The sequence below is a fragment of the Oryx dammah genome, unplaced genomic scaffold, assembly GCF_014754425.2.
Source record: "Oryx dammah isolate SB20612 unplaced genomic scaffold, SCBI_Odam_1.1 HiC_scaffold_21, whole genome shotgun sequence".
In the NCBI taxonomy this organism is placed as follows: Eukaryota; Metazoa; Chordata; class Mammalia; order Artiodactyla; family Bovidae; genus Oryx; species Oryx dammah.
In genome coordinates, this window is record NW_024070205.1 from 194114 (window position 1) to 221022 (window position 26909).

Genomic DNA, 26909 nt, shown 5'->3' on the forward strand with positions numbered 1-26909 from the left:
TATATATATATATATATATATATATATATATATATATATATATGTATATGTCAATCCCAGGCTCCCAGTTCACCCACCCCACCCGCTCTTTCCCCGCTTGGTATCTATATGTTTGTTGTCTATGTCTGTCTCTATTTCTGTTTTACATATAGGTTCATCTGTACCGTTTTTCTAGATCCCACATATATGCATTAATCTAAGATATTTTTCTCTTTCTGACTTACTTCACTCTACATGACGGTCTCTGCATCCATTCGTGCCTCTGCAAATGGCATCATTTCATTCTTTTTTATGGCTGAGCAATAGTCCATCGTGTGTGTCCCATGTCTCGTTTATCCACCCCTCTGTCAGTGGACCCCCAGGCTTCCCTGACCTGGCTGTTGTAAACACTGCGTGTCCCTTGCTCTTACTGCGGCCCGTGACTCGCTCAGAGTCGACTGGCAGCAGCCCAGATGCCTTCTCCTGGTCCCCTGGAGCACGGTGCAGACAGACTGGAGTTTGCAAAAGGAAATTTAAATTTTAAAAGCTAAGGGAAGCTAAGTGCAGTAGGGCGCCTGGAACACAGAAAAAGACGTGGGTGGAAAGACTGGTGACCTCTGAGAAGAGTCTGCAGTTCACCGAGCAGTAACGATCCAATGCCAAGTTCCTCCCTTTCACAAAGGTGCCTGGTTATACGAGACTTCAGCACAAGGGCAGCTGGGCCAGGGGCACGGAGACTTCGTCCCGTCTCTGCAGCTTCCCAGTGAATCTGAAACTACTTCAAAATATGAGCTTTGTTTTATAAACGATGGGGGAGGGATCAAAAAAATGGACAAAGATGAGTCAGGAAATTCAAGAATAGTGAGGCTTAGCAGGCTTTGGAGCCGACCCCTCCTTCCTGGTGAGGGAGCAGCGCCCATGCGCGGCGCGGCCTCTGAAGCTGGCTTGTCCTGAGATGACCACCCCCAGCTCCCGGCGTGCTGACCTCACGTCTGGTTCTGGAGCATCATTTCCCTCACCTCGCGAGAGGCCCACCCCTCCCAGGGCCTCTGCAGAAGTGAGTCCCCAAGCCTGCTTCTTCCTTCCCTCTGGTTGGACTCCCAGGCCCCCAGCTCCCTGTCCTCGGCAGACTGACTCAAGGCCCGGCGGCCATGGTCCCCGACCCCACCCAGGCCCAGGGAGTGAAGCAGAGAAACACATTGTTGATAAAAAAAATCCTACTTGGAGAGAGTGCTGCCCTGTGGGGCACCCACTGGGCGCTCAGGACGGGCACAGCGTCTCATGAACCCACTGGGATCTGTTCCTCCTGCTGGCGCCCCGAGGGACACACTGTTTCAGGCGTGGACAGCTGGCCCCTAGAGAGGCTGGCGCTCAGACAGTAGGCCCGTGAGTCTGGATGGGAGTGAGCTAGGCTGTCTCCTCTCCACGTCACATGCTTTCAGTTCCGGTCATAATGCTAGTGATTAAGATAACGAGGAGCAGCTGGTCATGAAAGGCTCTGCAGAAGGGGACCACTGCCCACACGCCCGCTTCGCCAGTCAGCGCCCACCAAGCTGGCCCTGGAGGTCAGGCTGCTGTTCCCGTTTCACAGATGAGGAAACTGAAGCTCAGAGGTTTCAGTCTTTTGATGGCGTCACACGCAGAGGAATGGGTGGGGTTGTGCTTCACATCCAAGTTTTCGACCACAAGCCCTGCCCTTTCCGCTGCACCACAGGGCCTTCCTGCAGCCTTTCCCCGCTCTGATACTTAGGACCTTCTCTTTGTTGAAATCCCCATCCATGCTGCCGCAGGGTAAATACAGCTATGAAAATACATCACTGTGTGCTTGTTTTGTCTTGCTTCCACTGAGGGCATCAGAGCAAGCACACAGCTTGGCCTAGCCCCGGGATGTTCCATGCCCGCTCTTCCTCGTCACCGGGTCCTTCATCTGCTCCCCTCCCTGTGCCTGCTGCTCCCCCGGGGTCTTTCTCAACTCCCCTACCTTCCTTCAGCATCCTTGCTGCTCCTTCAGACCTCAGCAGCCAATCCTGTACCTCCAGCATCTCGTTGCCAAGTAACAAGCTTCCTACATTGCGTTAGAATCTCCATGACAACAAGTATTGCCAAAAGAGAGAGAACAAGAAGTTAGGTGGTAGTTGGAGGAGATGGTGAGACCTTATATCCTGGGACATCCACGCAGCGGTCACTTGCTTGCTCTTAGGGTCCCCAGAGAGGTCACAAATAGCCTGGCCCAGAACCTAGGAGACAACAAGTCACGAGGCCGATGTCTGCGTGTGCGGCTGGAGGGTTTCCTCAGGGCGTTCCCTCAAGGTCCCAGGAGGAGAGTCACGGGCATCCATCTGCGTGGAGTGGGGAGGGCCCCGTGAGCACCTTTCTGTGGCCATCGCAAAAGGCAGCGGATGATGGAGGATGTTTCAATCGTTGCTCGAGGGAGGGAGCGGTGTGGGGAGAAAGTGAGGAGGCCTGGGCCCCCGGCTTCCCACCCGCCCGTCCAAGGGCCTGACAGGCGGTTACCATGGGGCTCGGCTCAAAAACCACCTGGATGAGAAGTTGGAGGGCAGTCTCAGAGAGGGGAGGGACTGAAAAGAAACCGGGGGGCCTGGGCGGACAGGGCCCCAAGGAGCAGCGGACCAGACCCTGGGGAGAGCAGGCCTGTCCCGCCTGCCAGGCCATCCCCACCCCCTGCCACCAGCAGACCAGACGGCCCAGTCGCTGGTGCTCCCCAAGGGAAGAAGGCCCCTCCCAGCCTCAGACCCAAACCCCTGAGGCCCAGCAGTGTTCGGGGGGCAGGCAGAGCAGACTGCCCGCAGGGTCTGCCCCCACGTTTTTGCCTCCAGCCCTGCCCCCCTGCTTGCTTGGCCTGACTACCTGAACAGGGTTGAAACTCCAGGCCCCCCACAGAGGCTGCACACCCCCCCCCCGCCCCCCACCCCCCCGACGGCTGCACCAGGAGCTGGGGGAAGGGTGCTGAGAGTCAGACTGGGGAGATGAGCTGGATGTGGCTTTCAGAACAGCGTCTGCAGTGTGTAACTGAGTTCTCCTACGACCCCCACCTTGGACCTGGTAATCCCCTTTCCAGAAGTGCAGCCGGAAGCCGTCGTCCGAGGCCCCAGCAGAGCTGGCCTGGGTGTTCGTCACAGTCTTACCCAAAATGATAGGAAACCGGAAACCTCCAAGTGGTTACTGACCATGGGGAGATGAGCTAGTTTGTCTAATGCAGTCACAGAAGCTTATCAGTGATTCACAACAATGTTTCTGCAAACATCTGAAGGTTTTTAAAAGGAAAGTAAAAATGCTTACTACACAGTAAGTGAAAAGATGTAAAATGTACGTATAGTGTCATCGCAATTTTACGATGTCTCTGGGTATAAGCGTGAATTGTAAGAAGCCTGGAAGAAATCGAGACATAAGAAGACCAATGTCAGCTAGTAAGGCATATAGAGACGTAAAGGGCAGGGAAGCCTGGCATGCTGCAGGCCACGGGTTGCAAAGAGTCGGATAGGACTGAGCGACCAAATGGCAAGGGGACAGACGTTTTCTTCTTTGTATTTTTGTAGGTTTTTCCAAGTCTTTTCTGATGAGCATGTTACTTTCGTTATAAGAACTAACCTTTTAAAAGCACTCCCCTCGGGCTACCACGTGAAGGGTTCTTCACTCTGCTTTAGACTGAGTGCTTATGTCCCCAAGTTCTTATGTTGAAATCCTGGCATCAAGTGATGGTGGGAAGAGCCGGAGTGGTTAGGTCATGAATGGGGTCAGTGTCCCCAGAAAGAGGCCCCGAGAGCCCGCTCACCCCACCCTCCACACGTAGTGAGAAGACGCCGTCCATGGACTGGAAACAAGGGCCCCACCAGATGCCGAATCTGCTGGCTCCTTGACCTTGAACTTCCAGCCTCCCGAACCATGAGGAATAAAGTTTGGTTGTTTATAAGCCCCACCCACCCCACCACCCTCCCCCTGTCTACGATATGCCATGAAAGCAGCCAGAATGTGCTAAGACACGCGTTAGCTCATTTCATTTTTAGAGCAGCTCAGTGATGGTCCTCACACCTCACCCCCCCACACCACTTTTCAGATGAAACAACCAAAGTTTGGGGAGTTTAAGTGACTTTCTCAAAGCCACACAGTTCCTGAACAACTCCAAAACAGTTATTAGAAGTTCAGGCTGTTGCCCGGGGTGAGTGGTCTGTGACCTGTGTGGCCGTGGGTTTCTGATCTGAGAGCGCGAAAGCGCACCCGTCTGCTCTCCGTCCGCGCCCTCAGCTGGCCTGGGAGCCTCTGCTCTGCCGGTTGGGCAGCCCTGGTCCAGCTCCTGAGCTAGCTGTCTTGGGGGGACCCTGCCCGGAGCCCCTGTGCCAGGAGGAGTGGACAGTGGCAGGGGCCTGGGCCTGGGCAGGGCAGTGGCGGCTGCTCCAGGGTCTGCCCCCACGTAGTGAGACAGGAAGAGGGGGTCCCCCGCTCCCACCAACGTGGGTCTCCTGCAAGCTCACTGGCCAGCCCGCTGGGCCTGGTGGGCCCGGGGGTGCCGAGCTCTGGGAACCTCACGGCTCTGGGGCCGTCCTGTGATACTGGGTGGGGGGTCCACGGAGGAGGGGAACCTCTTCTGCAGCCCTGGCCCTTCGTCTGTGCGTGACTCCTGCACGGATGTGCTGCTGCGGGGAAAGGGGTGGTCCCGACGTGGGGGCGTCGTCAGCAGGAGTGACTGGAGCGTGGTCAGCGTGGCCCAGAGGGGGCCTGGACGTGCTCTGCACAGGGTGGCCGGTGCCCCCCGCCCCCACTACTCTGGAGGACAGCAGCACGGAGCCTGACTCCCCACCCCCGACTTCACCCCACCTCCCAGATGGCGCCGCAGAGGCCCGTGCGTGAACAGCACTGGAGTCCAGGCACAGGGCTGATCCTGGGCTGCCACCAACACCCCACACCTGCCTTCACCCTTCCCTCGAGGTCTCCGATTGGGTAACCGGCCCAAAGCCTCGTGCCTTGGCAGGAGGCCTGACAGCACCTCACAGGGGTTCTCCCTGGTGGGTTTGCGTCCCGCCCCTCCAAAGGCCTCGGTGTCACTGTTGTTCAGACCAGGTACCAGCCCACACTGCGGGGGCAGGGTCTCCAGTGGTGGGCTTTCAGAGAGGCCCAGAGTCCCCCAGACCCCGCCTGCCCCGGCCCGGTGGCCCTGGACTTGGGGCCTGGAGGCAGTAAGTGGGCATGTTGGGTGACGTCGCCTGCATCCGCCTGGCTGGATGGGCAGCCCTGGGCCTGGGGCTGAGAGCAGAGCGGGAGGGGGGAGGGTGGCCTGGACCCTGGTGGGCTGGCTCATGGCTGGGGCAGGCATGGGACTACGCGGCTCCAGTTCCCGGGGGCCTTGGGCATGCCTCCCCCAGGCTCCTCTCACACCTGCTGCGCGGCCCATCTGGAAGCCAGGCCTCTGGTGACCGACCGACCCAGAGGGCGTGGAACGGGAGAGAGGAGGGGCGGGCGCAGCAGGGCTGTCGTGGGGCCTCCCAGGGCCTCGAGCCCGCAGCCTCGCGACTCAGGCTCCCGGCACTCACCCGCGTTATTGCGGGGGGCGGGGGGGCTGCCGCTGCTGGGAGCCTCCCCAGGGGGTCTTGGCAAGGGGCTCTGAGTGCTGAGCGGGGCTGTCCATGGTCCCCCGCTGGCTCAGCGCCTCTGCCCCCCGGATTCGTGGGGCAGTTTTCAGTCATGGATTTTCACTGGCACGAAGTCATTTCTTTTGGCCGATTGGTTGAAAAGGAGCCAAGGGTCCTGGCAGTAGAGCCGTCTATGGGGATCGGTCTGCGGCTTGGGGCGCCTATGCTCGGGGGCCTCTCTCAGAGGCCAGGGAAACAGCCCCCCAGTGGGGACCACATGTCCTCTGAACGGGGCGCAGCCTTCTCCACTGGGGCCAGACTCAGTTGACTGTCCCATCTGGTTTGCTGGAGCCCAAAGCCAGGTGTGGAGGCCAAGCGGGTGGGGTGGCCCGAGATCCTGTCCCGCAGCCTGCGGCCTGCCCACAGCTCGGGCCTCCAGTCACCTCTGTCTTGACAGGCGGACGGAGTTTAGAGGCTAGCCAGGAAAAGGAACTGTTTAGTAAACCATTATCACAGGCCTGTCCTTAGCCCTGGGAACCCCCTGCCCAGTCTCGGTTCCCTCGAGGAGGAGCACGTGGGGCGTGAGTGGGGGTCCCAGGCCTTGCTGTCCCCCTGCTGTCTGGGCCCAAGACAAGTGATGCTGGGCCTGCCCGTGCGGGCCTGAGCCTCGGACACTGAGGTCTGAGCTGTGGCTGCAGTGCTCAGCGGTCCAGGGCCCTGCTCAGGGGTGGTCAGCCCATTGCCTCTGCTGGGCGCGGCGTGGCTCAGCCCTGTGCCTGAGGCCAAGTTCAGCAGCTCAGGCCACGGCTGTGATCATCCCCAGGACACATTTCTGCGTCTGGGGCCGTTCACATGGCTGTGTGCCAGGGCCCTGCCCTCATACCACGACTAGAAATCGCAATTTTCCAGGAGATAGAAAACCTGATAGCAGCCGATGTTAACTGATTTAGTTTGCGTCTCTTCGATTCTCAGTGAAGCCCTTGGCTTTTGCTGTGTCCTGGCTGACTGCATCACTTTGTGAACTTCTTGTTCGGTCCTGCGGCCGCTGCTTCCAGGGGGTGTTTGCTCTTGGTCCGTTTGGTGGAGCCCCTGGAGTGAAGGTGTGGACTCCTGGTCCCTCACCGGTGTGGCAAGGGTGCTTGCAGTTTACTGGTGGCCTGAACCTGGGGAAGCGCGTTCCTGTCCCCCAGGGACCTTAGTTCTGCGCGCTCCGACCTCGGCGTCCTCCTCCAGGTCCCTGCCTTCAGCGCGACGCTGTAAAGGCTTCTCCCACAGGAGGGTTATGGGAGCACCCATGCCCATGTTCTGCTAACTGTTGTGTGGTCCATTTTCTGCACCGAGCCTTTCCTCAAGCTGACTGTGTCTTTGTAGCCGACTTCAAATTTCCCCTGAAATGACAGTGATTAACTGATCCATTCATTCATTCATTAGCATGCTGGGGAGGATACGGGAGAGAGGGGGTTGACTCACAGATCGGGGTCCAGGAGAGGACAGGTGCTGGTGGCAGGGGCTGCCTGGAGGGCTCCGCCTTTATCTCAGGGTGGGGCCCTTGTCTCTGAGGCCAGAGGAGGGGGCAGAGGGGCAGGAGGTGGGTAGGGAAGGGGTTAGACAGGAAGGCTGTGGGCTGGGTGCCCATGTCTCTAGGGACACGTGGGTGGGTACAGCAGGAAGGAGCCGGGAGAAGGGCAGTGATGCCAGGCAGGTGCAAGCCGGACGGCAGGAGCCTGGCCAGGACAGGTGCGGGCGGGCTGTGACCGCGGCGAGCTGCCTGCCAGGGGGCCAGTGAGGTCTAGAGCTAACGCCCACAGCCGTGTCCAAGGGAAGGTGGGTGTCAGGCAGAGAGGCCACAGCAGGAGCCAGCCAGGGGCAGGGAGCTGGTTCCCCGGGCAGAGCATTCTGGACTTGGTGCCAGAAGAAACTGACCGGGGGTGGGGGCGGGGCGGCAGGGCTGCCCCATCTGTGCACAGGCGCCGGAACGAGCGTGAACCACCAGGTCACACAGCACATCTCAGTGCCTGGCACCTTCTCCTGAAACTGAGTCGGGGGGAGGTGCCCCATCTGTGCACAGGCACCGGGACGAGCGTGAACCGCCTGGTCACACAGCACATCTCAGTGCCCGGCACCTTCTCCTGAGTTTGCAAGAGGCAGAGGGTCCTCCCTGAGCCGGGTGGGTAGCCAGGACGCGACCGAGGGGTGCCGGTGCCCCTAGGACAGGGCCTCACAGTCTCCTGTCCTCTCTCCACAGCTCAGTAGCCCTGCCGCAGGCCCACCGGCCATGGACGGGACAGCCAGCCTGAGCGCCGTGGGCCGCCCCCAGCACGCCTCTGCCATCCCCGTGCCCCGCGCTGCCTCGCAGAGCAGGACCCAGACCCCGGCGGCATCACCCCAGCTGCGGCCGCGCCAGGCCAGCCTGGCCCTGAGCCCCCAGCGGGCAGTCTCCCCAAGACTGGGCAAGGCCGATGGCCCTTCCAGGGGCTCGTCTCCTAAGGCCCCCTGGGGGAGAGGCTCCCCCAAGGCCACAGGGGCACCGAGGGAGCTGTCTGAGGGGTCGGGGGCTCCCGCCGGCTCCCCCTGGAGCAGCCCCCGCGCAGCCCCCAAGGAGGCCCTGGCCAGCCGGGCCGGGTCGAGAAGAGCTGGAGAGACACGGGGCACCCCGGGGCAGAAAAGGGGGGCCCAGGAGGGGACCGTGACCCGCCAGGCCCGCGGCAGGAGCCCCTCCCGCACCAGCTCCCGTGGAGACACTCAGATACTGGGGACTCCTGAAGCTCGAAAGCCCTCCAACCACCCAGGGAAAGATCAGGGAGATACTCCCGGCACAAGTCCCGGGGCGCCCAGGCCTCTGGAGCCTGAACCGCGGGCGGCGTCGGGGCCTCCCTCCCTGTCGGGCAGCCCCGTGCGGAGCCCACGCCCGGCCCCAGGTGCCGTCAGCTTCGGCTCGGCTCACCCGCACGGCCAGCCCGCCACAGCTACCGTGGCCCCTTTCCGGTACAGGTAAGCTGCACGGGGGGCAGCGGGGTGACGGAGCCCGGACTCGGGGGCCCACGGAGGGGAGGGGCTGGTGGAGAGAACGGCAGGTCGTGCGGGGGGGGGGGAACGTGGGGGCGGGGTGGAGCCCTAAGGGGGCGTGAGACACAGGCCCGAGGGGTGTCCCCAGCATGCTCACTTCTGCAAGGACAGGCGTCAGGGTGTTGCGCGGCTCACGCAGCCAGCTACAGCCTGACCTGACTCACCTGGGCCAGCTCCCTCCACGGTCGTGAAATCCCCGTGGACCCCGGGAGCCCCCATGCTGTCCGCTCTCTACGGGGGACCAGCTTCTGATGTGATCGGCACCTTCAGTGGGGGCCGGGCCACCCTTCACCCCAGCACAGCTAACGAACCGAGCCACCGGCTCTTCAGACGCCGCAAGTGGAGCTCAGAGACGTGCTCCTGTCGTCTGTCCTTCCTTAACAAAAACGTATACCTCTTGCCTGAAACGGCCCCCTTAAATAAGCAGCATTCTGATTACCAAATGTGGCACAGTTTCGAGAGGCTTGAATGCAAATGAAGTGCTTTCCCTGACTAAGTGGACTTCCTGGGGTTTTCCTCGGGCTGGTTCCAGGACAAGCTCCCCCACAGTCTGGGTCGAGAAGCTCCCTGGATGCTGGGTTCCCCGGGTGGGAGTGGCTGGGGTGGAGGAGAGTGCACATTCACGTGAAGCCAGAAGTGTGGCTTGACCCCTGAAAAGCCTCGGGCGCCCCTGCTCCACGAAACAGACATGGGCCGGGACAGGGGTACGCCCCTCACCTTCTGCAGGGCGCTGCACTCAGTTACGGACTCCACAGCCTGAAAGGGCATTGGTGCAAGGACAGCACACCGGAGAGGAAGCCTGCCAGGGTGGTGAGGGACCCAGGACGGCCCTGAAGGGTGTGCCGGCGAGGAAGCAGCCTGCCCTGGGGGAGGGCGGCCGAGGGAGCGAGGGCTGCTCTGAGGGGTGTGCAGGGGTGTGCGTGTGACGAGTGAGATGCGCTCGGTGCGGCTCCACAGTGCTAAGTCTGCATCACAGTGTCTACAAGCTAGCAAGAACCTTCCACGACCAGAGGCTCAGAGTACCGCCCGGCTGTGGGCCCCCAGCAAGTGTCCCGTGGGGACCCAGCCCCTGGGGGCACCCCGGCGCGGCCCACATGGCCCCCCGCCCCCATGAGCTTCTGGACTTGACTCTCAAGGCGGTCAGGGCCTGTCCTGGGACTGGTCCTCTCCCCACCCCTGAGCCGCTTCCCTGCGACTCTGGGGCCTGTGTCTCCTCCTGGACTGCCTTTGCACCGATCCATCTTTGGAGAAATGTGTCTCTGAGTCCACGGTTCCAGATTTTACATTATCTACCCTTCAGGCCTCCTGGCAGACGTAGAATCTGACATTTCCCAAAGAGGCCAGCTCTTTTTCCTCTGAATATCTCCATCAGAACTAAACAGACATTTTCCTCCGCTCAGGACACCATTGTGTTTTAAACAGAAAAGTGGCCTGACGCCTCAGCAGAGACCTTCACGTCGTACCTCTCAGACCGACCGTTTCAGGCCCGCATTAGGGTTACAGGAGGGTCATGGTTCAAAAGGCAGCCTGGGACTGAGGATGCCCCACGGGCTATGCGGAACTGCAGGCCCCTCCCGAGCAGTGCTGGCCACACTGTGAGGACATGTCTGTGCCCAGGGGTCACAGACACAGTTTCCACGGAGACCTCCCCGCGCTCCACAGCCGGCCTCTGCACAGCTCCAGCCCGCCGGGTCTCAGCGGGCTCAGCTTCCCCGACCCCAGGCCCCTCCTGCTCCTCCAGGGAACGAAGCGGCGGTGTTTTCCCCTGCCTCCTTGGGAGATGTCCGTTCCCCACGGCCCGGACAGCCACCCCAGACACACAGGGCAGACACAGCAGAGACGCCTCGGTCTGCTCTGCACACTCTGGTCCTGCCCGTCTGCTTCTCTCGTCTCTGCCCTCACCCTTCTCTGCTCCACAAAGAGCCCAGGCCTGGGGCTGAGGGTCAGGGTGAGGGTTTAGGAGGGTGCGATAGTGTCTCAAGGGTCAGGCGTGGGTTTTCTTTTCTCTGGTTCAACTTCCAACCAATGTCCCGCACAGACGGTGCCATCCACTCCAGCTGGGATCACTGGGGGATGCAGGGCCTGGCTGTGTGGGGTGCAGGAGGTGAAAGGGTGCCGCTCCTGAGGTCAGAACACTGCGGCTGCCGCCCACTGCCTGGCTGGGGGCCCTGCCTGTGTGCTCCCTCTTGCCTTTACTCCCAAGAACAGTGACAGCCAGGTCCTCCTGTTCACTGCCCTGGCCCCTGCCCCCTCGGTTGGACTGCTCAGCTGTGGGGTGTGTGTGTGTGTGTGTGTGTCTGTGGTGTATGTGATGTGTGGGGTGTGTGTGTGTGTGTGTGTGTGTGTGTGGTGGTACTCAGCCCTCGCCTAGTAATGTCCCGCTGCCTTCTCACCAGTACGCTGCGTTCCCTCCCTCGGGAAAAGGCCAGGTTTAAGCTCGTTGTTCCGTAGGCATCTCACGGCCGGCAGCACTCGCCAGCTGCTCGCAGCAAGGTGGGCCCCCCTGCTTCCTCTGAGCCTGCCCTGTCCCCAGCACGGGGCCTGCAGACCCAGACCCACGAGGGCCGGGCCGCCTGCAGGAGTTTGCCCACCAGCAAATGCCCCCACAGCCCTGGACTCTCAGGCGGGTCTGAGCCTGGAGGGCATCCCCTCAGCCCTGGACCCAGTGAGGCAGGGAGAGAGGAGGTCCCTCTGGCCTCTGACCCACTCCGGCCACCCCAGAGCTGGGAACGGTCAAGCCTGGAGGGGGAGGCAGCCCCCGCCCCACGACCCAGGCCAGCCATCGATTTCTCCTCCTGCTCACACGCCCTGCCAGCCCCTCAAGCTGCCAAAGGGCCCATTTAGCTGGAGACACTGCCGGGGAGGCGGGCGGCTGGGAGAGCCTGGGTAATTGCCTATAATAAAAGCTCCCGGAGCCTTTGTTCCTGGGAGGACTGGACCCGGGGGTTGTGCTCCGAGGCCTGTGTGCACTTGGGAGCTGGTGCTTGGAGACCCGCCCTTCCTCCCTGTCTCCAAGATGGGCCCAGCGAGGACTCTGCCCTCAGGGGTCACAGAGACCCAGCTGGGCCCTCCCCACCGCCTGCTCCATCCTCCTCACCCCTGAGCTCTCTGGAGGGGTCAGTGGCCTCCACTTCAGAGCGTGGCCCTCCCGCGGGTGCACAGGGCACCCTGGGGCAGGGACCAGGCAGGACACAGGGCCCCAGGCCAGGGTTACTCCGAGTCCCTATGCCCCGGGGTGATTCACGGTCCAGGGACTCGGGGACCCTGAAGGGTGACTGGCGTCAGGTGGGCCCCTGCCCTCAGGTGCCCCTGGCCTAACTAACTGCCAAAAAGGCCTGCTGCCCACCCCGGGGGCATATATGCCCATCGGGGGTCCCAACCCTGGGCGGGGCACAGCAAAAGGGAAGGCCCGAGCTCCGAGGGGAGACGCTGGAGGCCAGCGTGAGTGACCTTGAGTGACCCCGTTCTCTGTCCTGCAGGGTCCAGGCCGAACCGGAGCCGGGCCCCCTCCGCCAGGGCAGCTGGGCCTCTGACGGCTACTCCAGCCCCCCTGGCGGCGCTGAGGAGAAACTCTCCAGCCTGGGTAAGTGCTTTGGGGCGGGGCTCCCTCTGGGGCGGGGCTCCCTGGGGTTGGGGCTCCATCCAGGGGCGGAGCTTCCTCTGGGGCGGGGCTCCATCCAGGGGCGGGGCTTCCTCTGGGGCGGGGCTCCCTCTGGGGGGCGAGGGGTCAGGGGACTAGAGGAGCCCAGCGCCCTGGCCCCAGAGGCCTGTGGGCGTCAGGACACGGTGACCAGGACAGTGTGCGGGCTGTCTGCATCAGAGCTGCCAGTGTAATGGCTTCCTCCAGGAGTGGGGAGAGGACTCGCTGGCTACATCTGGGAGCCCCAGGCTGCTCGGCCAGCAGGCCCCTCACCAGCTTGAGCTGCTGTGTCTGGTGGAGGGCAGACGAGGTTCTCCACGGTGAGAGGTGCAGGGCAGCTTACGAGGCGGGCTTCGTAAAGACGCCCCTTCACAAAGGAAGAGAGCCCGCCACCTCCTGCAAGCCTCCTGGGCAGCAGGCAAGGCTCTCTGCCTTGAGGTCAGTGTCCCCCTCGGCCAAGGACACCCCAGGCTCTTTGACGGGTGGGATGGGGAGAGATCTGGGGCCTGCTTATGCTTTGGGGGGGGGGCCTGTACTCTGAACCTGAAGAAAGGGAGATGAGAGGAAGGGAGGGGAGTTTGGGGGGCCGCACACACTCGTCACTGCTCTCGTTCAACCAACAGACCACCAGAGCCGCTCTGTGCCGCAGGGAGAGGCTTTCCATGACGACATGCCCCCAAGCAGGGTGCTGGGCGCCGCCTTTGTTTGTCCCGAATGGGCCCACCGCCAGCTGCTCCTTCCACGTCTGCCCCGGGCAGTGTGGGGGTGTCCATGCCAGGGCCCCGGCCCTCCACACGCCCACCAGCTGTGCCAGGGAGACCCAGCGCTGGCCCCATCTGCTGACACGCCCCTTGGTTGCTGTCATGTGGACATTGCCTGAGTCTCCATTGGATCTTGATTTGGGAAGCCAGGGCCGGGGTCCCCAGCGCCTGCATGTGAGGCCACGTGGGAGAGGACCAGGAGGGTCACCCCAAGAGCGGCACAGGTGACTACTTCCACTTCGAGCGTGTGCAAGTACTGAGCAGGCAGAGAATGGCAGGTTCTGCTCTCATCCTCACGCCGTGCATCCACGTGTCACTGGGGCACGAGCCTCTGCCCCCAGCCTCTCCCTTGAGGCTGGTTTGCATTTCTCCTCCCTCTCTTGTTGCGCTGACTCTATCTTTAAGCCACACTCAGTTGTTCACACCTTGTGGGTTTAGGAGAGAAAACCCCAGATCTGGCGCTTCCTCCCAGGGCAGGAGGGACTGGGACACTGCTTTGGGGCTCCCAGGCAGCCACATGCCACCCTCCACAGACTCTCTCGGGATCCTCAGGCCAGATCTGGGTCTCCGGGCTGCAGAGGCTTTGGGCTCAAAGGCGCTGAGGGTCACAGCCCTAACAGACGGTGTGTGCACGCTAAGTCACTTCTGCCGTGTCCAGCTCTTTGTGAGCCCATGGACTGTACCCTGCCAGGCTCCTCTGTCCATGTGATTCTCCGGGGAAGAACTCTGGAGTGGGTTGCCATTTCCTCTCCAGGGGATCTTCCCCACACAGGGATCGAACCCGCATCTCTTTACATCTGCATTGGCAGGCAGTTTCTTCAGGACTAGCGCTACCTGGGAAGCCCTTATGGACAGTGAGGTTACCCTAACAGATGGTAGCCTCGCCAAAATGTGGCCTCATTTTTGCCAGGAAGAGAGGCTCAGGGAGGGAGGGTAATCTGGTCAAAGTGGCATCTGTGGTTCACGAGTAGCTGGGCTGAGACCAGGACCGCTGCCTCAACTCCCCAGACACCGGGAGGAGCAAATGCTGATGACAGCCACTGTTTATTGAGCACCTACTGTGTGCAGGGCACAGCACCAGGTGCTGCCCACGAAGTCATTCGTAAGCACGTGGCGCATGCCTCACCGTTGGCCTGCTGCTCTGCTGTAGGCAGGGGGCTCAGAGAGGTTCTGCAAAAAGCTTGTCTGAGGACGCACAGCAAGGGCTGCCCAGGACTGGAGTCTGGGCCCCGCCTTCCCATGTGCTGGGCTCAGCTGGGCTTTCCTCACCTCCACCGATGGGACAGTCCCCCCACCCCCCACCCCCGGCCCCAACCCAGCCCGAATGCCACTGGCTCTGCATCCCAAGCCTGTTTTGTTTGCACTGGGCTAACCCCTCTTCCCACGTGCCTTCCCACCCTCTGGGGACTTTGAGGCCGGGCGTGTGTCCCAGCCATCTGTAAAGAGAGGATGCACGGACAATTGACGGGAAGCACAGCCCATGTTCCAGGCAGGCAGTGGGGGCTGTGATCTCGGGGGCAGGGCTTCCGTGGGGCCGGAGGGATATGGAGGTGGGGACCCAGGGCCCCGCTGGTCATCACAGCCTTGCCTTTGCTGGCTGTGCAGCCTTGGGGTGGTTCCTGGCCTCCCTGTGCCTCCATGATGACACCCACGCAAAGCCCTGAGAAGCCCAGCACACAGAACCGCTCAGCGCGTGCTGACCTGCTGCTTCAGCTTGGTTTGGTAGACTGGGGGTGGGGCGTGCTCCGAAGGTGCCCACCTTCCAGGTGGCTGGGCAGCAGGTGGAGACATCCTAAGGTGGTCCAGCCAGGATTGGAGCCCAGCCTTCAGAGGTCACGCTCTAGGCCGTCCCAGCCGTGACCTCACTGCAGGGTTGCGGGGGACATTCCAGGTCCTGGGCACCCCAGGAGGCTGGACAGCTGTGAGACGGCTAGTGAGGTGTAGCCTGGCTTGGGGAGGGTTAGGGAGGGAGAGGCTGGAGCAGTGAGGTCACTGAGGAAGCCGGCGGGGAGGAGGGACGGAAAACCCGAGGATCTGGACTCGGTTTCTTTGGGGGGAGGGAGGAACCCGGGGATTCTGGGATGGGACTTGTCTCCAGGCAGGGGGTTCAGCCCATTTCAGTGGAGGGTCAGAATCAGCAGAGGCCAGGCAGCTCGGGCCCCCCACCACTCCCACTCTGGAAGGGACGTCAGGGGTTCTCAGGTGTTTGGACCCATGAATACAGGGTAGGCAAGGCCTTGGCCTCCCTGTCTCCTGTTCTGGCCAAGAACACGGGGCTCTGAGTTATCCACCTCCAGAGAGTTATACCCAGTGAACCAATTTTTATTCAGCACCGAGTACAGTCAGGCTCTGCTCTAGACGCTTGGGTTCATCCAGGGACGAAACCGACACAAACATTGCCCTGTGGGGCTTCTGTGCCCACGGGCCCGTGCGTGTTCAGCGTGTGCCACTGCACACGAGCCGCATGGAGGCCCTGTGGTGAAGCCCCAGCTCTGGAGTGTGCGAGCATCCCAGCAAGCAAGGGCAGGGCTCTGGCTTTGGGAAGCCCCCTGAGAATGCAGCAGCGCCCCTCTTCAGTGGGGGGGGGGGGGGTGGGAGTGAAGGTGCTCACTGCCCGCCGTGGTCTTCCTGGAGGCTGCAGCCTGCTCCCTGTGCTCCGTGCCTGCCTGGCCTGGCCTGGCCTGGCCTCGGCACCTCCCAGCATGGCTTTGAAATCCAACCTCTGGCCTCAGATGAACTGGCACTCATTCCTCTGCAGGCTGTGGGTGGATCTCAAGGGTGAGGGGGCTTACTGAAGGGGGGGGGGGCCAGGTCCCTTGTGGTCTCTCCAGACCAGACTGCTCTGTCCAGCCTTGGGACAGTTTTCCAGGGAGCAAGAGGACAGACAGGAATCCAAGCTGGGATGGGGGCTGTTTGGTAGATCCTCACCACCATCCATGCTTCCGTGACTGGCAGAAAGACCTCACCTCCAGGGTTGTCCTGAAGACTCAGCTTCACGGGGCTTTGCCCCTCCCGCCCCTCCCGCACCCCAGCAAAGGCAGGCCAGTCCTCTTACCAGCTTCTGGGGAGGCCGGGCGGATAAAGAGCCCTCCCAGCCAATGACGGGCGAGGCTTCAGTCCCTCCCTGGGCACCACTGAATGGGAAGAAACGGGTGTAGAGCATCCACCACCTACAGCTCCCCACCCCCCATGAGGAGAGGATTAGGGTCCCCGCCGAGAGACTCCCCATGAGAAGACAGCCTGCAGCCCACCCAGAAGGAGCTCTGGGAGACGCCATGTAGAGTTGAGGGGACGTGGACACAGTGACCAGGAGGGTTAAGGGCTGAGAACCACTCCGGGTCGTAACATTCATTCCCTGCTCATCCTTCAAGGGGCAAGAGGAATCCAAACCCCACCTTCCTGGGTCTCTGGGGGTGCAGCCAGGAGCTTCAGAGTGAGCTGAAGATGACTGCAGGGTCAGGGAAGAGGGCGGTCGGGTGGGGGCAGAGTGACTGAGGTCACAGTGGGAGGGACCCCCCGCCGGAGGGGCTCGGCCCCAGGGTGGAGCCGGTCCACGGTCCAGGCAGGAGCTGTACCCCATGAGCTTGCCGCATGCTTCCTCCCTGGGAGGCTGGGCCTCCGCGGAGCTGAGGGGGTGGGGGTTCAGGACGGAAGCATCTGGGATGAGATCAGGCTCACGTGGGAGGGCCGAGTCCCTGGCCCCTCTCCTGGGGGTATTCCGGGCATCCGCAGGGCGGTTTGTAAGTGCCAAGGGGTCGTACCATTCATTGAGATAGGAGCCCCACTGTACTCTTCTGTTACGTTTAACGCCTCGTTTAAAACCTAACGAAGCTCTGGTGAAGCAGAGAGGTGCCACCTGAGAAGTGTGGGAGGGAGCGTCCCTCCAGATGGGCGGAGGCGGGCTCGTTGGCTCAACTGGAGCCTCAGGGGCCTCAGGTCGGTGGAGGCGTCTCCTTTCTGCTGGGGCTGGCTTCAGTTTTTTTTGGCATCAGTGACCCCTTTCAGAGCCTGATGGACCACGACATGTCTTCCAGAGAGATGAGCGTGTTCACAGCACAGAACTTGGGCATCTGATGGTTGGTTTATGGACTTTCTGTATCCAGTTGCTGAGCACTAACAGGTTCTGCTCTGTTGGCAGTGAGGTCATCACAGGCCTGCCAGACCACCTGGGTTTGGCCTGGTGTTTCCTTCATCTGGCTTTTGGGTTTCGTGGCCCACAGCGAGGTAATAGGGTTCCGTGTAAGAGCACCAGTTCCGCCCTAAAGCAGAAAACTGAGTAAAGCTGTCTTTGAGGCTCCTCTAAGCGTTGTGGGTCAATGGCCTTAGAATAGCCAGCCCTGCGTGGACGGGTCACAGAGGACACACCCACACATGCGGTTCATGGGTCTCCATCCTACACAACCGCACACAGCCAGCAGACGCCGCCCGCCCCATCTCCTGCCTGGAGTTCCTGCCACCAGCGCACCCCCCACCCCTGCAGCCTGCAGTTGCTATGACAACCGATGGCTGGTCCTGGTCTCAGGATGCTGTACCTGGGCCTCATGGAGCTCCTCTGGGGCCCAGTATGCAAGGACATCCCAGCAGGTGTGGAGGGGGGTGGTTGCCATGGCAACACACAAGCCAAGCCCACGTGGGAGACATCGCCTTCTTACCCGGGTCTGTCAGAGTCCAGTTTCAGGCTGAGGCCTGGATCAGGTGCTTCCTCCTGCCCCTCCAGCTGGAAGCCCATCCCCACTCCCAGCTGACCTTGTCCTGACCAGCCAAAGTGCAGAGAAGGGAGACGTTCTCTTAAGGCCATGCAGTGAGTCCTGATGGGAACCCAGGGCCCCCAGCACTTGAGAATAGGGGAGCCCCCAAGGGTCCTGGATGGTTAGGGCTGCGAGGCCCCCCCCCCCGGAATTGACCGGGACCCCAGGACAGAGGTCCTGCGGCTGAGGCATGAAGGGACCTTGGTCCTGAGCATGGAGGAGGAGACCTCCAGCCTGCACCCCACCCTGGGGTTCTGGGGCCAGGGCGAGTGTGGCTGCCGGCCCGGATCTGGCAGACTCCAGGCGGGCAGGACAGGCGTCCAGGCCCCAGGGGGCGCCTGGACAGGTAGGAGGGGCGGGGCCCCCTTCCCGACGCCCATACCTGCTGCGGGACCCCCGTCCAACCCCACCAGGACCCTGAGTTTCCTGCTGTGGGGCTCCACACTTGTTGGAACCACATGCGACTGTTCAGTAAGTCCCCAAAACAGCAGGACTGGCGGGCAGACGTGAGTGCCCAGCCTGTGCTCCAATCCTGACCCCACAGCAGCCTGCAGGGTGGTCCTGGTTAAGTGTGTTTCTCTGTAACACAAAGGCAATCACAGCGCCGGATTTGGAGGGGTTGATGGAACATGCCCACCCCGTGTCTCAGGGGTCCCTGGCAACAGCAGCAGCCGGGTGGCAGTGAGAAACCTGGCCTGCGGCTCACAGGCACCCATGGCCCTTGCTGACTGCCACGGAGGAGAGGCACAGTCGGCCCAGGCAGCTTCACCAGCAGAAGTGTATTTCTCATGGGTCTGGAGGCTGGGAAGTCATAGGTCAGGGTGCTGGCCGTTTCAGTTCCTGGTGGGAGCTCTCATCCTGGGGACAACCGTCTCCATGCTGTGTCCACACACAGCTCAGAGGAAGCAAGCACCCTGCTGCCTCTACTTATAAGGCACAAGTGACCCGCCCTTGTGACCTGAGGACCTCCCAAACGCACTATCTTCAAGCTCGTCACACGGGATCAGTTTCAGTTTGTGAATTTGGGGGACGCCAACACACAAGCTGTAATGGAGGGCTTACAATTTAGCTGGAGGGAGAGGACCTCTCTGCCTTGGATATGACTGGGCAGGATTTGTCTATCCACCCCCCTGACTATAACAGGTCGAGAGGAAAGTTCAAGATCAGTGTGGGATGTAGTCAGAGAAGTCTTCCTAGAGGAGGCGGCCCTGAGGCTGGGCCTTGAAGGGTGAATTGGAGTTGAATTCATATACGAGAAGGCAATGGGAAGAAGGGCAGATACAGGTGGGGTTCAGCCTGGACCGGAGGATGGGTAGAAGAGCGTCAGAGCCAAGCTCCGAGCCTGCCTGTCGGTTGGCATGCCCTCCATGGTGGTCGATAACCAGGGTCGGCGGAGGGGGGACAGTCCTTCCCTGGGAGGCCGTCGGGTCACCGAGTCAGAGCTGCACACTTCTGCCCACCGTCATGGGTTTCTGGCTTTATGGGGGGTCCCAGGTGTCTGCTCAGAGGAGGAGGGGAGCCCCAGTGTCTGGCTGTGCACGCCGGGCGCCCCCACTGAGGAGCGGAGGGCCCATGTTCTAGCCCGGGGTCAGGACATGCAGCGAGCATCCGGGAGACAGAGCCAGAGGCAGAGCCCAGCCGCAGCCCAGCCGCAGGTCACCTTCCCTCCCAGGCCAGCAGCCCTCCGGCTACGGTCCCCGTCCTGGAGGGCTGCACATCCTGAGCAGCCAGCCCCTGAGACGGGGGCCTGCACCTTCCCAGCCCAGGAGAGCCCGGCCCTCCAGGGGGGCTCCCACCTCAGCCCCAGGCTCTGGGGCCTCCCTGGCCCGGCCCCCACATCACACGACGGCAGGCTCACCACCCGCATCGGCGTGCCGGCCCAGGGCGGGGCGTTACCAGGAGCAGGGGCACCTCACCCTCCAGCAGTCCTCCGCAAGATGCCGGGCCAGAGGCACACGGGGACCACGGCCCTGGCTCCACCCCCGGCCTTCCGTTTCCTGGGCCCCATCTTCCAACACAGGCGGACGGCAAACCTCTCTTCTGGGCCCCCACCTGTGACCTTGAGCCCATGAGCAAACCCGCAACCCAAAAGTTCAGGGAGCCCCCAGGCCAGGGAGGCTGAGCCAGGGCCCCGCAGAGGCCACAGAAATGTCTCAAGCCCTGGAAAGCTGAGGCTGGGAGGAAGTGAGTGGGTCAGTCTGGGAGGGCTTCCTGCACGAGGTGTGAGCCAGCTGGGCTCCCACACTGGATCACTGCGTCCACCGGCTGCTTTTCTCCTCTAGTAGGAAGCAGTCCACCCACCCTGGAGGGCGGGACTGACCAGAGCAGGAGGGGACGTGAGGACTTCTTGCCCACTTGTGCCAGAGGCCCCCGAGGTATGCAGTGCAGAGACGGGGAAGGAGAAGGTCTCATCTGTGACTCGTCCCGAGGTCACAAGGACGGGAGCTTCCTGCAGGGGCAGGGAGAGGGACTGCTGGCCCCCCGGGCCCAGGGCTGCAGGGACCGGAGGGAAGGTGTGGCTGGGAGCCGTCCCGGGGCCTGGCTGCTGTTCTGGCCCAGCTGCGCTGTCTCTCACCGCGGGCACCAGAGGTCACCGCTATTGACAGCCGCACACATCTGCTCTGAGTCACGCACCCGTTCACTCCACTGCTCGTCATTCTCCAAGTATTCCCAAGAGCCCGCTGTGCGCAAAGGGCGGTGGTGGGTTCTGGGAAAAGCTCCTGGTCGGTAGACCAGCCGAGGGTGGATCCTTGGGAATCACAGATGGGTGGATGAAGCCTGCTGACGGGATGCCAGAAAATTATCACATCGGCTGCAGAAAAGTGCGTAGGGAGTCAGGAGAGGCGTGCAGAGGAGGGCCCGTGGCCGCAGGAAGGGCTGGGGAACAGAGGGCCTAGTCGTCTCTCCTAAGGGCTTCCCGACCTTGACTCACGGCAGCCCCGAGCCCAGAGCCATGCAGGCCGCAGTCCCCGGAGTGGTCTAGGCCCCCTCTCTCTCACAGGCCCGCTTCTGCTCCAGAGCAAATCCCTATGGCTTCAGCGTGTGCCCAGAGTCAGCCACTCCTCCCTGCCGCCAAGGCACCCGCCCTCCCCTCAATGTTTGCAGCCCTGCCTGCCAGGAGCCGGGCCCAGAAGCCACGGACCCTCCCCAGGGGAGCTGCCCATGCTGGTCCTCTGCCCCAAGACAGCCGGGGTCCCCACGTCACTGAGCCAAGGCCGAGCGGTGACCAGTGCGGCTTCCGTCACGTCCCGACCTTGACCCTGTCCTCTCCAGCAGACGTGTATCTGATCCCTCGATTCTCCAGACACACCAGGCACACCCTGCCCCTGGGCCTTTGTACAGGCTATAGCCACTGCCTGGAAAAGTCTTCCCCAGACACCCAGAGACTGAGCCCTCTCTTTGGAGCTTTCCTCAAACGTGCTCCCTCAGCACAGCCTCCCTGGGTCACCCAGCCACACGCTCGCCCCCTGCCCTCAGCGGCTTCACGCTCCCCAGGCCGGGCCTGTCCCTTCTCCTCAGCGCTTCTCAGTGGCTAGCCTCCTGCCTGTCGCCTGTGCTCCTGTCTAACTGGACCCCTCAGGAGGGCACGTTGCCATCCGCATTTCCCCGGCGCGTCCCAGCGCCTGCTGGGGCGGGCTTCAGAGGCGCTGGGCGGGCGTGAGGGGCAGGGGCAGGCTGTCCGTCCGTGTAGGAGACTCCGCCCGCCGCCCGCGCGGCCTGCAGCCTGCCCACGGGTGTGCTCTGGACGCTCAGAAAGTCCCTGCTGAAGGGGAAAGACACAGGGCGTGGTGACGCGGCGGAGACAAGGGCAGAAGGACAAGGACTCAGTGGCTGCAGGGCTTTCCACAGAGGCGGGGAGGTGGGTGGGGATGAGCTCAGCACAGGGGCCGGCAGGGGCCCCTAAAAGGCGGGGCAGGCCCCCCCAGGTCCCAACGGTGGGCGCAGGAGTTGAGAGGACGGCCCCTCTGCTCGGCCCTCAGCCGTCCAGCAGCAGAGCGTGCACTCACCTGCCCACTCCCCTACCTGAGTCCCCCTTCTCCCAAGGTCACCCTCAAGGTCAGTCGGGTGGAGGCATCCTGGCCCCCTTCCCAGCAGAGACCCTCTCTCAGACGGAGGGGCAAGGCGTGTGGTTTTCCGTCACCGGTGGGGGACGGAGCGTCACACCATGTACCTGTCCCTGGCCTGTGCCTCCATTCTTCAAAGAGCTCTACGGTATCGGTCAGCAGATGCGGTCAGCCCACCGACCCCACCCCCACTGGAGAGGCTGCCGTGCCTTGGCAGAGAGCAGGGTGAGGATGAGCAGTCTGGGGGCCTGGAGACAGGAGGCCGTCCTGATTGCAAATCAGCCTCCTTCCCGCGTCCCCTCTGGAGCCTGCACAGGCCACCACGCCGTCCGCACCCACCCCCCCGCCCAGCTGGGACTCTGCCTCCCACACAGCCCCTCGCCGTGGCCCCTCCATGGCCCCGCCCTGCCGTTCGGCCTGTCGAGTGGGGAGAGGCCGGGAGGGCCCCGGGCCGGCGCTGGCGTGCGTGACAGGGCAGGAGCCTCTTTCTAGGACCCGCTCTACACGTACTGGCTTTATTGACTGACGCTGGAATGGCTGTTCCACGGCAGCGAGCGCTCCCACTGCAGTGGAGGCTGGTGGGAGACTCAGGAGCTGTGAGAGGAATGGAGAGAGCGGAGGGAGGGAGCGAACGTGAGTCCCAGGACGATGCTTTAAAGGGCCCTCCCCACGGCCACGGCGAGCCCCTTCAGAGAGGGACAGGGAAGGGGGGTGCGGACAGACGAGGACCAGCCTCGGACTCAGCACTGAACTGGCCCAGGAGACGATGCAGAAGTGTCTTCCATCTTGTAGACTGACAGGTGGTGCTTCAGGCAGAGGGAGGGGAGGGGGGCTCACGTGTCCTTTCTGGAAAACACTCTCTTCTGGAAGAAGGTGAGATTTCAGGAGCCGATTATTGAGGGAAGGGAACGGACTTGGGGTCCGGGGCATATGATGCCCTTTGAGAGGAGACACGGGAATAAAGAGAGGGGCCAGGACCAGGCGGGAACACAGGAGCCAGTGAGCGAGTTAGGGCAGCCGAGAGGAAGGGGCTCAGGCCTGGGCAGGGGGTACCAAGACCAGGAGGGTACGGGCAGAGCCACAGCTGGAGCGGGGCCAGACCAGGCAGGGAGGAGGGGCCACAGACGGTGCGGGGATGCTGGTCAAACCGACTGGCGCGCAGGAGGGCCTCTGTTCACAGTGGCACCCAGGTTGGGACAGTCCACAGCGCCAACCCGGCAGGGGGCAGCCAGGCCGCCCCCGTCCGCCTTGGAGGAGTCCGAGTCCGTGTGTGCAAACACAGCTACCTAGGGCAGCAGGGAGCAGTGTCCCCAGACCGCCGAGCTGCTGGTTTCAGGGACAGTGAGACCCCCTCGTGACTGAATTCACTGTGTGTGTGCAGGCTGGAGAAGACCTCTGAGTGAGGCGGGGGACTTGGGAGGCGGTCGTGATTTCAGGAAAAGTGGCTCGTGTCGGGGAAGGGCGGGCTTGTCACCCAGACCTTTGGTGCCGACGGTGGCACTGAGTCCCATCCTCCAGCTGGAAGGGTCTGGGCTTGAGCACACGTGTCTCCCGTGTGCCCGGGGGGAAAGACCTTCTGACCAGCCTCCTCCTCTGCACAGGCCCGGAGGCCCGACCATGAGGTGCCCTCTGCACCCGCGGTGGGCACCCCCACCCCCGGCTCCCTGCCCCCCTGGTCTGAACCCTTCCCTGCTTATGCTGATCCTACCCCAGGAGCCTCGGAGGGCTCCTTCACGCGTCCTCCCACCTGCCATGCCGGCTCACGTGTATTGGGGACCGCCCAACTGTGTGCTGGAGCTTGGGGTCACAGCAGCAGGGTGACGGGGGGCCTGCCCCCGGGGTTCAGAGCCCCCTCAGTCCTCCTGGAAAGAGCACTGCGCACCTCTGTCCGCCTGCACGGGACACGCCGCTGGGCTGGGTGCTGTTTCCCAGGAACAGGGGCAGCCTAGTCCGAGTCGTGCTCGTCATTCTGCGGGTTCTGCCGGACACGGAGCTCCCGAGGCCAGAGCTGCCACATTTCTGTTTCTCCAAGGCCCAGTCAAGGGTCCATGTCTCTCAGCAAACGCCCTTCTGCCTGAGCTGTCTGTGGCCAGCGCGTCCACACTGCCACAGGCCGTGGACCTGCAGGCTTTACATGTCTGGGTCAGGCCCCGGGACCCTGCCAGCACCCAGGGGCCATGCAGGGAGCAGGCCCGGAGCCCCAGACTCGGGCCTCCAAACCCATGCCACCATCTGCTCCACCAAGGTGCTGGGAGACAAGCTCCATCTGAGCATGGGAGCTGGCTGGGGGCGGGGGGAGGGTGGGGGGACAAACAGGAACGCAAATGCCTCTGGCACAGGCAGGCTGAGCCTCGAGCTGAGCCCGGCGAGGGCCAGGAGGGGGGGCAGGAGCCTCAGGGTCCGGGGGTGCCTGGGGCTGCAGAGATGGAGGGTGGGGATGGGGTGGCTCCCAGGGCCCCCCCTTTCTCCCGTCCCTCTCTCTCCTGCCTGAGGACTGTTTGCTCAGGCAACTTGGTCCTGACCGGGGAGGCCAGGGAGGGTGGGCAGTGTCGCGTCTCCTGAGGGCCAGGACAGCCTTCAGCCTCGGTCCCTGCACACCGCCCTCTTCCTGCGGCGGGTGGGGGCGGCCAGGAAAACCTCTTTTTGTTGGCTTCGCAGCCCCCACCGCTGCTCGGGCAGGTGAGAGAGAGGCCAGGGCCGACTGGTCCTGATGCCCTGGGTTTGATGGAGTTCTTCCCAGGCCCAGGCCCTTTAACTCTGAGGCCGGCACTGTAGTCCCGGGAGAGAAGCCAGTGGCCGCAGTGACTTTGACCAGGTCACGCAGTCAGACCCAGACACCGAGATCAGCCCCCTTCTCCAGCGCCCGGAGGCCCCTCCCCAGTCCACGAGACGGGTCTCCCCAAGCCGCCCCCGGCCCCGTCCTCCGGAGGCGTCCCCACCTCAGGAGGGCAGCCTCGAGCCTCGCAGAGGACGGGAGGTGGGGCGGGAGCGCCCCAGACGTGGGGGCGGGGAGCCGGCGCCCCGACACGGCTTCTCCACCCCTCCCAGCGTCTCCCCCAGGCCCGCTCAGCCCACTGTCTCTCTGGGTCCCGAGACGCCCAGCCTCAGCCCCCTTTACCTGCACTGCCCCGCCACCGCCTCAGCAGACCCTCCCACCGCCCCCGCCCCCCGGGCGCGGCAGGGGACCATCCGTGCCCCAGATCCTGCCCGCTCTGCGCCGAAAGCGAGGAGAAAACCGGGTCGAATCCCTCATCCCCACACCCCTCCGCCCCTGGATCTCGGCTGCAGACACCACCCCCTCCCGAGCCAGAAATAGACTCTCGCGCCCAGCTCCGCGCGCGCGCACAGCCCTCCCCTCCGCCGCCCTCCGCCTCCTTCCTGCGCCCCGAGTCGCAGCCCGCAGCCTCCGCTCCTGCTGGCGGGCGGCTCACGGCCCGCGGGACCCACCGGCCCGGAGGGCAGGGGCCCGGGATCCGCGCCGGGCATCCCGAGCGCCGGCGAGCTTCTGGGCGTGTGTTCCTCTTTGATCGATTTAAAAATTTTAATTTGTCTTCCCCCCGCCCCGCCCCTTTCCCCCCCGACCCCGCCCCATCGCTCCCCGGCTTCTTCCCTTCCCCGCCGCCTGCCTCGCGTTTCTTCCCCCGCGCCTCGGCTCCCTCCGCCTTCCTCCGCGGTTTCTTCTGTCCTTTCCCTCCCCCTCCCCGCCCTTCCCCCGCCCCCGGTGCCTGCAGACGCCCGGATCGTCCATGCGCTCCTCGCGGGCAGAATGCTGGGCGGCAGCGTCAAGAGCGCGCAGCCCGAGGTGGAGCTGAGCGGCGGCGGCGGCGGCGGCGAGGGCGCGGACGAGCCTCGGGGCGCGGGACGGAAGGCGGCGGCGGACCGCAGAGCCATGCTGCCCCAGCGCGCCAAGGCGCCCGGCGGCGGCGGCGGCGGCACGGCCAAGGCCGGCGCGGCGGAGCTCAAGGTCTTCAAGTCCGGCAGCGTGGACGGCCGAGTCCCCGGCGGGCCGCCCGCCTCCAACCTGCGCAAGCAGAAGTCGCTCACCAACCTCTCGTTCCTCACGGACTCGGAGAAGAAGATGCAGCTGTATGAGCCCGAGTGGAGCGACGACATGGCCAAGGCGCCCAAGGGCTCGGGCAAGGGCGGCCCCAAGGGCCGCGAGGCTCCGCTGATGTCCAAGACGCTGTCCAAGTCCGAGCACTCGCTCTTCCAGGCCAAGGGCGGCCCGGCGGGCGGCGCCAAGACCCCCCTGGCCCCGCTCGCGCCCAGCCTGGGGAAGCCAAGCCGGATCCCGCGCGGCCCCTACGCCGAGGTCAAGCCGCTCAGCAAAGCTCCCGAGGCGGCCGTGAGCGACGACGCCAAGTCGGACGACGAGCTGCTCTCCAGCAAGGCCAAGGCGCAGAAGGGCTCCGGGCCAGCGCCCACCGCCAAGGGCCAGGAGGAGCGCGCCTTCCTCAAGGTGGACCCCGAGCTCGTGGTGACCGTGCTGGGAGACCTAGAGCAGCTGCTCTTCAGCCAGGTGCTGGGTGAGTCCGCGTCCCGCCCCGCCCCTGTCGTTCCCCTTGCGCTGCCGCGGAAGGCGTGGGGGGAGCAGCCTCACTCCTCTGCCCCCTCCCCGCTGCGGGGCTCTGCGGACCCCAGGCGGGCTGTGCCGGGACACTGCGCCCAGATGTGCCCGACTGGCCCATCCCCAGGTGCAAGTGGCCGAAGTGCGCCTCGGGAGGTATGGATGTCCCCGGGCCAGAGCCCCGGCTCGCCGCTGGCCTGTCAGAGGTGAGGTTGGACAATGAGGTGCCGGCCTTAGCTTCTCAGAGATAGGGCCCATCAGCTTCCTGGAATCTTAAAGCCTAGCGTCCTCATCTGGCAAAATCTGGGGGCTGGTGGAGACCACAGCCGTGCCGTGGTCTGTTCTGGGCTGGAGCACATCGCCGGGGGAGCGCCGGGCGGGAGCTGGGGTAACGTGGCGGGACAGAGGTGAGCGCTGTTCCGCCGCGGAGCAGCGTTGCGGCTCCGCTTCCTCTGTGGATCCCCGGCGGGAGCGCGCGTCGGAGTTCCCGGGTGTGGGT

At 63.4% G+C, this 26909-nt stretch overlaps 1 protein-coding gene and 1 long non-coding RNA gene across 5 annotated transcripts in view; one reads left to right on the forward strand and one right to left on the reverse strand.

The window, feature by feature from the left end:
• Positions 1 to 26909, forward strand: part of NAV1 (neuron navigator 1) — a 189558-nt gene that overhangs the window by 47119 nt on the left and 115530 nt on the right. For all 4 annotated transcript variants that reach the window (XM_040263188.1, XM_040263190.1, XM_040263191.1 and 1 more), the window contains exons 2-4: positions 7810 to 8555; positions 12110 to 12213; positions 25575 to 26369. In XM_040263188.1, the coding sequence (XP_040119122.1) occupies positions 7840 to 8555; positions 12110 to 12213; positions 25575 to 26369 (1615 nt within the window). In that variant the 5' untranslated portion in view covers positions 7810 to 7839. The remainder of the gene's footprint in view (positions 1 to 7809; positions 8556 to 12109; positions 12214 to 25574; positions 26370 to 26909) is intronic.
• LOC120880078 lies at positions 5854 to 7867 on the reverse strand. Its single transcript, XR_005724956.1, has 3 exons — positions 7808 to 7867; positions 6902 to 6906; positions 5854 to 5864 (listed from the first exon to the last, which is right to left on the reverse strand). It is a non-coding gene; the product is annotated as an uncharacterized LOC120880078 (long non-coding RNA).